The 14,828-nt window shown below is 41.2% G+C and overlaps 1 protein-coding gene across 1 annotated transcript; it reads right to left on the bottom strand.

Moving 5' to 3' along the window:
- Positions 1–2,338: 2,338 nt before the first annotated feature.
- Positions 2,339–10,425, bottom strand: JPH4 (junctophilin 4). The gene is made up of 5 exons (XM_053468328.1): positions 9,840–10,425; positions 8,869–9,661; positions 7,069–7,187; positions 3,380–3,771; positions 2,339–3,269 (listed from the first exon to the last, which is right to left on the bottom strand). Exons 1-5 carry the CDS (start codon positions 10,216–10,218, stop codon positions 3,189–3,191), a joined length of 1,764 nt encoding a protein of 587 aa, XP_053324303.1. The 5' UTR covers positions 10,219–10,425; the 3' UTR covers positions 2,339–3,188.
- Between the last annotated feature and the right edge of the window lie 4,403 nt (positions 10,426–14,828).

The raw sequence follows: 14,828 nt of genomic DNA, 5'->3' as shown, positions 1-14,828 counted from the left end.
CATCTGAAGGATGAACCAGTAACTATTATTAGATGTTTTCAATCTATTCCTGTTTACGTAGTTGCAAAAGTCGTGAAACTTGCTGTCCAAAAATGTCTCTATTCACCAATTTCACAAAGGACAACAAGAGGGTAAACAAACAACTAATTATTTAAGTAAACTAGAATGTCATGATTGTGGCAGCAGCGCAGTATTGGGATTTGGAAGTATTATTTTCTAAGGCCATGAAAGGCTAGAGACAGAAAGACAGAACGAGTAGCCGAAAGAGGGAAGTGTTTATGGCACCAGATGTCTCTGGTCAGACATAGTCTTGGACATTGTGTATAGTCCTGGAGAACCAGTGTCCAGGAGGATATAGATATTCTGGAGAAAGAGCAAAGAAGGGCTACCAAAATGGTGAATGATTTGCAGGAGAAAAATCATCAGGAAAGACTAAAGGACATGCATAGCTTGGAGATGAGAAGAAAGAGAAGTCATAGAAACGCTAAAATACATAAGTTGATCAACAAAGCACATAAAGGAAGTTCAAAGGAAGAGAAATGAATAAGGGGTCATAATTTACAACTAGTTGATCAGAGGATTAAAAGTTTTAATGGACTCAGAAGATGCAAAGGTCTTTCAGCAAAGTGGGGAGGGTTAATATAGTGAGGGGATTTATTTAACCATATATAAAATAGACTTAAAGCAAGGCAAGATCAAGCACCAAATTAACAGGAGGAAGACAATTAGCAGAATAAATGGGTCCAAATGGATTTTATCAGCTGTCAAAGTATTTTCTGTGCTTTTTTCCTGAGATAATAGCTTTATCCTTACTATGCCTTTGTTCATAATCAATGAATAAGGTGTTGCTGATACAAGAGACTGCAAAATCATGAAAGCCTGCAGCCTTGGTTATCCTGGGGCTTATCTCCCTGTGATAGTTGGGGGGGGGGGGATTAGCCCTGGCTGTGGAGTTTATTGCAAAGGTTGGAGAGTAAGGTAGGGTCCAGTACATGTCCACCCCAGTTGTGTTAAACTACCATGCCTTGACTGCTGCTCTGATGAGTGGGGAAGGCCTGACTGCCCCCAAACACCTTTCTTCTGCCATTCTGGGTTGCAACAGTATCCTGTGTGGTGAGGATTATTTTTTTGTCTCAACTGCCCATAAACAAGAACAATCCTCAGCAACATATCGTATCAGGATTTATTTTCCGAATATAATGCCAATTTGACCACCTGGTTCCTTCTACCAACTGTCCAGTTACTTCTAAGGACAACATCCAAAGGGTTGCATTTAAAGTATATCAATACTTTATCCTGAAACCTATATTGTCTAAATTTAAGGCCTCACAAATGATTACTCCAAAATCTGTCTCGTCTTTTGTTGGCGACAAAACAGTGCCCTAAATACTATATTATGTCTTTGGATTTTTTACGTGCCAAATGCATTAATTCACATTTATCCATATTGAACTGCAGCTGCCAGACTCTTGACATTCTTCTAATACAGAGTATATATCAATGTCTTTCCCTGCAACTCCGCTAAGGATTTGTTTTTCCTTAGCACTTCAGTACGCACAGGACTTCAGTAAGCATGCAGGAAACCAATGCACTAAGTAGTGTAAATACATATATATGCACAAATGCACTGTATATCAATGACATTGTTTAGAATATATGCGAGGAAGATACGCAGGTACAGGGTGTAGTTATGTCATTTTATGTTATGTTATTTTTCTTTAGCAAAGGCAGCCGTTCCTTTAACAGGGCCAGCAGAAACCTTTGTTGTATCCTGAGATTTTTGGTTCAGATTGGTAAGTAATTCAATGCCATTTCATCAACGTGGAGGATTAGTTTCACACTAACTAATTAAGGGGGCACATTCATCTGTGTATAACACTAATTTCCCCTTTCACCCACCACAAAGACAACAGGTATATATAACACTGTCAGGATGCCTACATCTGGTTTACGAAAGCACCAATGTGCACCCATGCCTTTATATAGCACCTATGTCCAGATGCTTAAGTGGGAGGCATTATGTTTATGTGCTGTGTATTATTTTTTGGAAACCTTGTATTAATCACCTAACTCCATTGCCTCTATGCACAACTGTATTGGCACTCAGAACAATAAGAAGAATAAGACCTGCCCGCCGTGGTGGCAGAGTTCAGATAAACGTTCCCTCCTCTGTTGCTTGTTCAACATGTGAAATAGAACGTTGTGAAGTGAGATGGGCCTTTCATTTTTCTCCTCTGACACTACATGTTAGCTATAACACATATCTTTGTCCAACACGTATGCAATACTACACACATTGTGCCGCACTGGCATTGGTAGTGACCACCCCATTCTGCAATACATTTTACTTTTTATTAGATCAGGTTTTTCATTTCTTCCTTTTTTTTTTGCATCTTTCATGTTCAAGAGAAGGCAAAATACTGCTACAAAAATAGGAATGTAGTGCATGCTCTGAAAGGGGCGTAAAACACAAGGCAAGGGGGAGCACAAGGCTTTGGGTGAGCTGGCTCATATATTTTGGTGAGAAGAAAGGAGAGGACAAGGAGCTGGGGGTGATGCAGGAGAGGGCAGGGTGTGATGCAGGAGAAGTAAGATGCAGTGCAGGAGAGAAGAGGGAGCTAGACAGGAAGTTACCAGGCAATTGGGAGTTGGGTCACTTTTTAGGTCAGCAATGGAAAAATCTAGCAAATATATTGAGCTGGATGAAATTCCATGAAGATGGTTTCTCAGAGAAGAGAGTAAAAGAGAGAAAAAGTGACGTAGAAGCTATGATGAGGGGTGGTGGCAGAGAAGAGAAAAGAAAGATAAAAAGGGGAGGGTGTTCAACAGTCATAGTCCATATAGTCATTATATCGTGGTTTACAAGACTGCATCTCAGAAAAAGAGAGACAGAGACAGGGAAGAAGCCACAAGAGGACTGGATCCTGATATATGTTATAAAAAAATCTGGGATCTCAAAAAGTACTAATATTGTCAAGAGGAAAATTTGAAAAAATCGGTTTTGTTTTATATAACAGAATCCAGGCCAAAGAGGGAAAGAAAGTGACACAGAGAGAAAGCCCTTTATATGTAAACATTAGGGTGAAAGAGGTAGAAGAAGAGAGCCAAAGAGCAAATGAGAGAAAATAGAGAATGGGAGAGACAAACTGTGTGCAAGAATTTCCGATAAGGGGCACTTCTTCATCCCATCATGTAAGAAAATACGAGATGAGGAATGCAAGCAAGACATCAAGAAACAACACGACAGCCACCACAAGAGGGTCAGCATCCTGCAAAAGAAGAAGACAGATATCAGTAAGGTACAGACACAGAACAAAAGAACACATAGCTTAATGACAGAAAAGTGTAACACTCCTGGGACTTGTCTTGTGCTACTAACCATTTGCATACGTGATATAAGGGGGGGTTCCATTGCCCCCCCAGAGTCCACAACTTCCTCTGTGCGTTCAATGCTGGGTGAAGGGTGAATTAGTCCACTGACAGGGAGGGTTTCAGAAGTCTCCTGCTCTTCTGAGTTGAAAGTTGTATGTGTGGGTGTTTCCACCTCAGGAAGGCTCTCCTCCTCCTGGATGGGAGGACAAGGAGTTCCTTCTCGCAGTGGGCAGCAAGCAGGACCTGGAGGGGTGTCAGGGTGACTTGGAGGCAAGCTTGGATCTGGGGTTTGGTCAGACAAAGGGGTTCCATCATGACATGACTCAGGAGGACGCTGCTTGAGCCAGGGTAACCCACCCTCAGCAGTGTGTTCTTCTCCATCTTGGGCACATAGGGAACCTGCAAGGAAATATTAGTTAGTATGTGGCATCAACGTATAGCCAAACAATTAGTACAGATCCAGATACTATGCACGGATGCTTTTACATACATACAGCAGACATGACAAGATCCATAATGCTTGGGGAACTCAAAAAAGCTTGTCTCAATTTGTAAAGCACTCCAATGTCTAGACTCATGTGGTGTGCACCATAGAGCTATAAAATTGACCATGTTGTGTGCTTACAATGAATGTACATCTATGTTTGTGCACATTAAATTTGCTGGTCTTGTTCCTTTTATACCAAAGTATATAAGTACAGATTATACATGTAACAAGGTCATGAATCTACTGAGGAACATCTACAGATGAGTAAATGCAATACATAGTAGGCAGAGCACAGGTAATTATTTATTTAGGAAGCTTTTGGTGGCTGTGTGGCCATGCACTTGACTGTGTGCTGACTTAGTGGAAATGGATGGAAGTATCCACAGAATTTTAACATGACTTTTTTCCCAAAAGCTCACAATCTAAAATTGTCCCTTGAGTCCCCGACTTTTCTTTATCACTACCAGATGCTTTGTTTTTGCTTGGGAGTCTGTCTACGTGTTAAGATTTTTCAGCTTGGGCAGTCCATTCTTGTGGGGTCATCACACAAAAGCATTCGTAAGAAAGGCAATTAATACTGCTTAATAAATAGGACAGGACATCAAAAGTGGGCACTGCATGACATTGGTAAGCAGCCTATTTATAAAATGTTTGTTGCAGTGCTATATGTCCAATGGTTCTTAAAGGAGCTGTAAAGGCACCAGGTGTTCTTGCAGTGACTCCTCTGTAGCCAAGTGTATATTAGGACTCACTGTCAAACCTTGTGATTGATTCTCGTTGATTGTGTAAATCACAATATGGTATTCTGTTAAACCCTCATGAAACGAAGCAATAATATGCAATGTAATATAAATACTGATTTTAGAGATGTATATGTATGCCCTTGTACAGTCAATGCAACACCAGATTTATAAAATTAAGTTTGCATTTTGCTTCAATCTTCAGGATTACAAAATACTGGGGGGGGGGAAGCGCCAACCAAAGCCTCAAATCTAAAATCCATTCTTGTATACGAGTAAATTAGGGGGTATCTGAGACCATGTGGTAAATGCAGCTGGCTAACTACTACATGGAACCTTGTAGATGAGCTATTAACAGGCTAATATATTGAAGACCATCTAATATCTTGTATGATCCCAAGCATGAGTATGAATTCAATTTAATAGCTTTGATATATTATTATTCTCTATTTATTATTATTCTATATTTGATAGCATCTATGGCTGAAACTTTGCCCGGTTCCTGCTGAGGCACCGGTTCAGAGAGAAGGAATATTTCCCTTATTTACAACATACATTTAAATATACAGGATACAAAAATAAACAGTTTTTTATGATTAAAAAAAACATATTAAAATAAGATATGCATGCAAGGCAGTCAATGTTATTTTCTATAAGCAAGACTACAATCTACAAAAATTAGACTATTTTTTTAAATAAATCAGATGATTTAAAATAAATACACCAGACTGAGGGCTTGAAGGCACATGTATATGTTGAATGCACGCTGCACAACTAAAAAAAACAATGAATGTTTGTTGGTCTGTATATGTGATTTATATAGCATTCCTCCTTTATTGATGGTACCTTCATGGTGTTAATAAATCAAATAAAAAATGAGTATAGCATGTTAATTTAATGTTATTATATTATATGGCACATGTGTGATTCTACAACTGATAAAACCAAAACTGAATCAATGCAACCAATGGCAGTAAATTTTATGTCGTGGATTTTTAAAGTGAAGAAAATATAAAAAAGGTTGCAGATGAGATCCATGGATCTGTAAATAAAACAGCAACACAAACAGGAGATGCTGGGCAGACTGACAGCCTCTGAAAATCCTGCCCACAATACAGCATGCATGTGCCAAGTCACATCACCGAGAGCGCTTGTCTCGCCAACCTCATCAAGAAGAAATAACAGATCCTGAAAGATCCGGCTTCTCCTGAAGAAGAAATGATTTCTCAAGTCGGGATAAGAATTGCGTTAGTGGATGTGAACCAGTGATCTGCATGCATGCAAGCAAATGAATGCTGAATGCTAGCATAACAACCCACATAAGCGTGCACAGATATATCATAGAAGCATAGAATGTGACAGCTGATAACAACCGTTCGGCCCATCTAGTCTGCCCATTTACTGCTTCCCTTTAAACTCCTAACAGCAATAAAAAATTCAGCGGATGCACCATCAAGGCTAAGTGCACGTTCGCACACACAATTATTTCTCATTATCTGTCAAATCAACATTTCTGCGTGACCACAAACAGCAACGTGATAATCCTCGCATTCAGAAACCGTGACCATTGCCCACTATAAGAACAGATGGCATGGCAGAGTGATAGGTCAGCACGGTACAATACCCTTACCAACAGGTATATGGGAAAAGATAGCAGAGGTCAAAATGATAAAAGTTACGTATAGAAATCGGTGAGATTCATTTTAGTCCAGCTTTTCTGCAAACTCCTGGATTAGTGAATACAACCTTTGGAATATTCTTGTATTTTGTGGGGTTTATGTGAAGCCCATGTTTAGAACAGCATTTGTTATTTTATGAGTGTTTTTCTTTTACATCTCATTAAGACCATACCTGAGAACTTTCTAGCCTTGGAGCCCCCCTTGCAGGTTGCGGGTAGGAGGTCCCACTGGCATTGCGGGCAGTCTCGCTGCCGTCAGTGGGCGGCCCTGCTGATATTGCGGGCCCTTCAACCCATTACCGCTGCTGTCCAGGCTATTTTTAATGGGGAAGTGGGCTGGAAATGGGGCATGCCGCAACGCCGCTCCCGCAATCCAGAGTTTGCCCTTAGTGACTCGGAGAAACTTTACCCGGAGTCTCTGGAGGAAACCTGAAGAGTTCCCAGGGATAATTAAGATTTTTGTACAGATAGTATTGCCTGCTATTGAGGTCTCTAATGTGCTCTAATGTATACTTTAAAATCTGTATTCTGAGATATCTGTTGTTGGAATTACATATATACAACGCATCATAAAACATAATTTACACCAATTGGCATGTAACACCACTTTGAATGCAAAAGTTTGCAATGCACTGCGTATTATTATCATTAATTGTTTTATATAGCTCCATCATATTCTGCAGCGCTGTACAACGGGTAAACAGGTTATCCAGAGTGGGTTATTCCAGAAGTCAAACTGGAACTATTGTTTGTATTGCGCCTGCTCTCACATTATCTAACCATACACTCACTTGGCGTCTCCAGGAGCTCCTCCAAGTCATGGGACAGGATCCGGGCAGCATGAGAGGCCTCCAGTGCCTGCTGTGCCGCTACTGATGCGGATTCAGCTTGAACGCGAGCATCTGCAGCACTGCCAGAGGTAAAAGAGAAACTCGGCACGTAAACAACAGTAAGAAAACTGGAGAGGAACTACTGTACATATCATACCAACAGAGTAACCTAGTCGGATTTCTTGAATTTGGGTTATTGTCTATTTTACGTCAAGTTATGGATATATCTACAGGAACGAGTTAGTGTGTTAGCCATATTGATCTGGGCAGTCAGCCAGCTTTTATAGAGCCAGACAGCTCTATTTGCACATCATGAGAATGAAACAGTACTTGGTGCTTCCATGGAGAAGCACATGGGGCAACTATGTCACAACCATCTGAAATTCCCAATCACAAGGCGTTTGCTGCTGAATAGGATAAAATGAGGTGGCTTGGTCAAGGTATATTGCAGGCGGTGTAAAACATTAGAGGGCTTCAAACATGATTACCGAGGAACATGAATAAAAAGCTCTGGGTAGCACCACCATAGCTTTCTAGGCCTCGCTTATCCCGGAGCAGAGGATCACTGGGGTTGGTGCTTCATAATGTATAGTGAAGTCAACTCTCCTATTTGCGAATAAACCACAGAGACTCTGTATCACAGGTACCACGCAGGACATACCAAGCTCAATTTTCTCCCAGATTTAGTGTAACAAACACCACTTCAGTGACTTTAAACACTTAGATTTATAACGTTGAAAGTGGCAACATCTCACATATAATAGAGTATCTGATGGAAAACGCCAGAAAAGAAGAGACATATTAAAATTAAGAATTTAAAGATCATGGAAGTTTTCCCCCAATTCTACATTTGACAGTTCTATGTACTTAATAAACCTTGGAATGTAACCTTCTTTACAGATACCTGTATTAAAAAATCCATTATTATATTAACTAAACCCCACCTAACATGAATGGAAAAGGCATCTTAACTTCCCTTTCTGCATAATTATTACTCCTGCTGATTGTCTTTGGTTCAAGGCAGCCTTTTTAATGAGAATCAGAGAAGGGAGATAACTTTAGGACATGAAATTGTTAAGACGATGCCAGCTCTGCCACATGCTGTCACCTTTCTTGAAAAAATTCAAAATGAAATTACACTGCTTGGTCAAACAAAAGTACAAACTTTAGATAGTTTTAAGTCATGAATTTAGTAAAGGTTAGGATCTGCCACTTCACAAATCCCAATACCAAATTTCCAGTTCCCCTCGTTAATTCTAAATCGAATAATTTTATTTATAGCTTAAAATATGCAATGGACGTAGGATTTCAATGGAATGATTATTCCAAATTCATTTCATTGCTTCCCTTTTGTTAAATTACCTTTGTAGAATGGGCACCATTTTTTGCACATAGTAAAAATATTATAATGAAAATGAAAACATACATATATGAATAACTAAGTTTGCTGAAGACATCTGTGCATCTACCCCGTATCATAAAGAATTGTTTTACCAATAAACTATAAACCTTGGTTTATATATAAGAGATATCTATTTAATAGTAAGAGCAAGCGAGAAGAGCAGACAACAGGACTGAACCTATAGGAAAGAATAAAGCTGTATGCTGCTTGGCTGTAGAAAAAACAGTGGCGCGTTATGGCCAGAGGGAGGCACATGCACAATACTGATCCTGCACTAAACTGACAGGCAAATTGAATTGTACTGTACTGGCAAGAAGGGAGAGAGCGATGCTGGGGTTGTAGTATAAAGACACACTTACCTGGCCACTGCCATCTCTTGCTTCTGTTTTGCAGTACACTCAGCTCTCCTTGCAGCTTCCACAGCTCTTTCCACTTTCTCTCTCCCTTTGCCCCTTCGTAATGGAAACAGGCTCTTGACTTTGCCGCTGGCCAGCATGTTCATTTTATACTTGCCTTCTTCTCGCGAGCCATCTGGGTACGTGGTTCTTCCATAGCCATGCCTTCTGTTCCTCAGCCATTCTCCCTCATAGCAGAGCCCATTGGATCGACGACTGACCCCATACCCACTGCGGCGGTCTCCTCTCCATTCACCTGCATATGTCTCTGTTTCCCAGGCACCAATTGGTAGTTCACTCTCTGTCTCTGCAACACTTGCACTGGAACCATCTTGACTGGCACTAGAGCTCAGGGATCCTCCAGCTCCCCTTGTCTCACTCCTCAAGGAACTACGTTGACTGTCCCGACCGGTAGATGGATTTTTGGCATCTGAGCCACGATGTAGTCGTAAACTATTGAGGATAAGTGAGCGAGTGAAGAAGAATCCTCTTTTTTTTGGCTTCCCATTTCCACCAGCTCCTGGAGGTTCTGAACCAACACCTCTAACTTTTAGGACAAAACCTCCACGGGATCCTGTGGCTGGACTTCCAGGAAGGTGACCGGGAACTGTAGGACAATGTGGACCAGGAGAGTGAGGCAAAGAACCTAGAGTTGGAGTTCGTGGGGAACGTAGGAGAGCCGCCTGATGGTATGGGACACTTTGTCGCACACCATATCCATGTCTCTTACCAGACAGCCACTGGCCTTGATATGTACCTGCATAAGTACATATGTGTAAAATTGGGGGGGAGTTGGGACAGTCAGTCATGTTATAATCATATGTATCAAACATGTACAGAGTTACAAATCTTGATGAAATCTTTGCATGCACTATTTTTCATTATCATATAACACTCATTCTACCAACATATTGCTGAATAGGTTAGTATCTTACCTCCATCTGAGTATGTCTCTACGCCATAACCATCTTGCTGTCCATCTGTCCATAGTCCTTCATAACGTGCTCCAGAAAGGCTCTCTCTCACGCCAAGCCTTCCCTTCAGCCCGTGAGTCCATTCACCCCGGTACAGCCAACGGCCCTTGTGTTCCTCACCTAATCCATTTTTTTTCCCTTGGTCCCAGTATCCACGATATGTGTTCCCACTGGGCCAAGTATAAACTCCCAGAGATTCAAATCCATTACTCCAAAGGCCACTGTACTCTCCCTGCCTTGTGGGACCTTTGCACACACCGTATCCATGTGCTCTGCCATCCTGCCAGTCTCCCACGTAACACCCTCCATCTGAAAACCCAAATGTTCCCCCGCTGAACATGCATGAGCCGTTCTCACATCTAATTCCAACCCCAGGGATGCTCCCAATTAGCTTCCTCGCACACCATGCATTTCTTGCCCCCTCTCTGGTAGTTACAATTTCATAGCACAGCAGAGACCCACAGCCTGCCAGCTGTCAAGAGACAAAACACATTATAGTGCCCCTAGTCTATCTTGGTTGCTTTGCCAGTTTCCCTGGATATCACACACACACAGTGCCCTACTGGTTGCCCAAAATATTATTTTCTCCCAAGATGTCTAAGAGGGATCCCTTTAACTTTACAAGGCTTCTTCTCTTCAGCTGTCTGAGGAAATGCGTGAAAGATTTTCCCTACAAGCTGTCACTGGAGACCTTTTCCAGTGTGTCCTGGACAGCACATGTGCCTGAAAAGAGAAAACATGATAGGTACAGAACATTACTACATTCTATGTTCCAAGCGTATGCAGCTCTGTCCCCGGCTGCATTTATGATTATCCAAGATCACAGGGAACTAGCATAGAAACTTTTGCCCATAATTTGGTATTCATATATTAGAATGTTTAGTGTATATAGCGATAGATAGATAGATAGATAGATAGATAGATAGATAGATAGATATACATATATTTCTAAACACACACATACATAACATTTGCATACAGAAATCAGAATACACCCAGTTTATATGTTTATGTATTATATGAGCCAACTGTCATATCTAGGTCCTCTGATTCTGCAATGAGATTGCATATACTAATAAAGTGACAGTGAACAATAATAGCACATGTGTATACAATATCACATTTGCTTTATTTTATATGTGCACAGTGCCCTACAAAATCATTACTAGCTCAGCACCGATCCACAAGAAAGCAATGTTTATACATGTCAAAACACAAACTCTATTAGTAAATACATTAGAAACATATGAATCTTTTATTATATACCTGTGCACCACCGATTCTATGTATTTAGTGGCATGTGACTCTCAGTTGGTATGATATACATGTATACAACAACCTATATATGTAAATGTTTATTAGCAATACTCGCATCCATACAATATAACATGTACAGTAAACATAAAACAGCACACATTTATTGTTATACCCCAAAACACGACTACTGAAAAATGAAATAAGCAGATCTCCAAATTACACAGATATATACAGAACCCGACATAAGGCTGGTGCTTCTGTGTACATTTAGCTACACGGGACATGCATGCTTGCAAGCATTAAAAAAATAACAGCGAGAATATCTTAGCCAACACGAACATGTGAATACATACACACATCATATATATCACATAGATGAGAATCAGCTCACACGTATCTCTTTACTCACCTCTCAGTGGTTATAGATTCAGTTTGGAGACAGCTGAAGGGGTGGAGGTTTGGAGAAGAAGGAGTGTTCAGAGTGGAGGGTGGAAGAGGGGCTGTGCTGGGGTGGAGGATTGTGAGCAAGGTGCATGGGGGGTAGAATACATGTTTTTGTTTTTAAGGATGGGGTTATAGGGTTTGGCATTCATGGGCTGCATTGCATAAGGTGGACACTTTCATTTTTTGGGTGGGAGATTATCAGCTTTATAGTATGAGCATGGCGAAGGGTCCAAATGGTATATTGTGCTAGGTGTGATAGGTGTTATGAAATTGGAGTGACCACTCGGAGAGGCATTGTAGTCACGATGTGAGATAGGATGTAAAAATACGTAGTATGGGTGCGATTGGGTATAGAATGTTGTGGATGTGTAGGGTTACAGCGATTGTGATTTAGAAAGAAGTTTTTTTTTGCTTTGTAGGAGGTGAAATATAATGGTTAACCCTTTACTGCAATGGTAGTATTTGGTACATGCCTTTTTCATATTGATTCAACAATAAGTGTAACGTAAGTAAATGACTGAAGACTAAAATCATATTTAATGTATGTGGTTATAAATTTAGAAAACTGGCTGTATTTAGCAGGGACCCTACGCTCGCACACTGTATACAGATCTATTCATTAGTGCGCAGTCTTCCTGTCCTCCCTAGTAACATCCTGCAAATGTGCCATGGATACCATTACTATAGCAACAGGAAGAAGAGAGGCGGGTCCTATGGAAACAGTTGCTATGGCGAAGAGGTTTCCAGCATCCTCAGCTATTTTGTTACATACACTGACATACACACACAGACAAATGCATAAAAACACATATGGTGACAAAGGCAAACATATTTTGTGTAATAAATACAACACCCTCAATGTGATCCAAGGTGGACTGCGAAGATCTGAAGATTTGTACCACCATTAGGTTAAAAGTATAAAAGACGGTTTTGTGTGAGAGATTTTAAGCAGATATTTAACTTGGCTCCTCTGAATAAAAATGTTTGTTTAGGACGACAGTACACAAACTTCTGGCATTGACTACACATAGAGCCAAGGTGGCCATTCCGACCGCCAAAATAAAGTTATTTCTCTTAGGTATTTATTACTCAGTTTAAGGGAATATTTTCATGGTTAAATTCACATGGGATCTGCAGCCCCAGCCAAGTTCCAGTTTGCATTTCTTCTAAGCGGTCCAACCTCAGCATCAGGCGATGCAGGTCTGTCTCTACAGGGTAGGAAAAATATACTGCATGCTGTTTCAGTATTAATCCGTAGCCACTGGCACTGTTCACCCCCGGAATAGATGGCAGACTTGCAGTAGGGGCCACACACCACCATGGGGACAGCCTTGCTGTCCGCTATCCAGTTTCAAACTGGACAGTCAGACTTTGCTTTGGTCCAAGAGAAAAAAATAATGTTTTAATCAAAGTTAGTGATATTTTAAGAACCCTAGACACCTTTTCTTGAGTCGAGACCCATTTAAAGTCTGTGTGAGTTTAACCAAGGGAAAATGCTATGAACACATGCTGAGTAAAGCAACTCTGGGATCATTGCATTGACTCCATTCATCAGTCAGACATCTGAGGCTTTCACGGTTAAGTAACCATATTCACGTATGTAGTGGTCCAGTATTATTCATAATAAGCCCAATCATCTATCAAAAGTATATGATAAAATTGTATTTGAAAAGGTACAGCTGCAGTGTGATATGGAACAAAGATCTCTTAAATGTAGGCTGAGAATCTAGTTTTTTGACCTGCTTAGCTAATAACATGCAGTCACCACTTCTACAGGACATGAAAGCAGCATCATCCAAAGATTTCACAGACACTCCCCGTGATCCACAGAGGATTTATTTAAACAGACTGGTCATCCATCAAGCATGTATTGACTAATGCAGTTCTTGGCGAGTAAAAATTGCAGTTAAATCTATGAGAGGAGAAGGGGGCAGGGGGTTACTAAAAGAGCGATGCCATTATGGAGAGGATAGCTGTACAGCAAGATGTGCTTAAATATGATAAAATAATTTAAATGTTTACTTTAAAGCAGATCTGTAGCTTTCTTAAATCCTGCTGTACCGATTAGTATACTAAACAAACGTGTAAACATGGTGTAACAAGGTGCGGGGTGTTGTTGTGGAAGGGGTATACATTCCTCCTCGATTTTGCAGGGTTTTCTATGACATATAGGGCAGACTGGTGCTCCGCCCCGCAGTTTACATGCACCTGGACTGACCCAGGATCCAGGCCAGGAGTTTAAGCTGACTCCAATGCACTGGTCAGCTGCAGGTAATTAGCTGCACTGGCTGCAATATAACCTGACCTGTTGGACAGAAGAGGGAGAGTTTGTTTGGAAGCAGCAGGGCTTGCTTTGCACAAGAGAGACCATCAAAAAGGTTGGTGGGATTACGTTTTGTTTAGTTTTAGACCCTGTGTAGTGAGGGAAGTTATATGTTAGTAAGCGCTCAGACGAGCTAGGCTTTTGTTTGTAGAGAATTTGTATGCAATGTAATCCTGTAAATATCTTCATACGTGGACTACAAATAAATTGTGGGTGATTACCTAATTGAGCTGTGGCGTTAATACCCTAGAGGACCGTGCTGTTTGGTACCCTGTGTGGGTGCAGGATCACAATATGGTGGAGAATGCGGGCATCAGCACATAAAAGGTCTGTGGGTATGCAAAGTCTCTGCCAGTCTGCATATTGAAGATTGTTTGTGAATCGTGGGACACCCACTCAGTACAGTACCTTCATACTAGTCGTCTGCCTTGGTGTTATGATGGAAGAGCTGGTGAAGGCTTTGGTACAGGCGACTGCTGTACAGCAGGAGACTAATCGTTTACTGACTGCACAGGTTGAAAACCTGAGAGAAGCCCAGCATGAGGACAGAGCTGTCCTTGCTAATGTTTTGCAGAAAGTGCTGTCGCCCTCTGCAGGGAGCCCTACTGTGGATAAGGGGCCCCGTATTCGAGCAACTGATTTCCTGCATAAGATGTCAGAGGCGGATGATGTGGAAGCTTATCTCACTACTTTTGAGAGGGTTGCTACCAGAGAAAACTGGCCAGCAAGCCAGTGGGCGGGGTTACTAGCTCCTTGTCTAAGTGGGGAACCCCAGAAAGCCTATGAAGATTTACCTGATGACCAAGCCCAGGACTATGTACAACTCAGAAAAGAAATTCTAACACGTATAGGCATAACCCCTGCCCTTAGAGCCCAAAGGTTTCATAAGTGGGCTTATGACATGGGTAAACCTACACGGACCCAGA

Source organism: Spea bombifrons, chromosome 1 (assembly GCF_027358695.1).
Source record: "Spea bombifrons isolate aSpeBom1 chromosome 1, aSpeBom1.2.pri, whole genome shotgun sequence".
Lineage (NCBI taxonomy): Eukaryota > Metazoa > Chordata > Amphibia > Anura > Pelobatidae > Spea > Spea bombifrons.
This window is presented reverse-complemented; position numbering and strand designations above follow the sequence as displayed.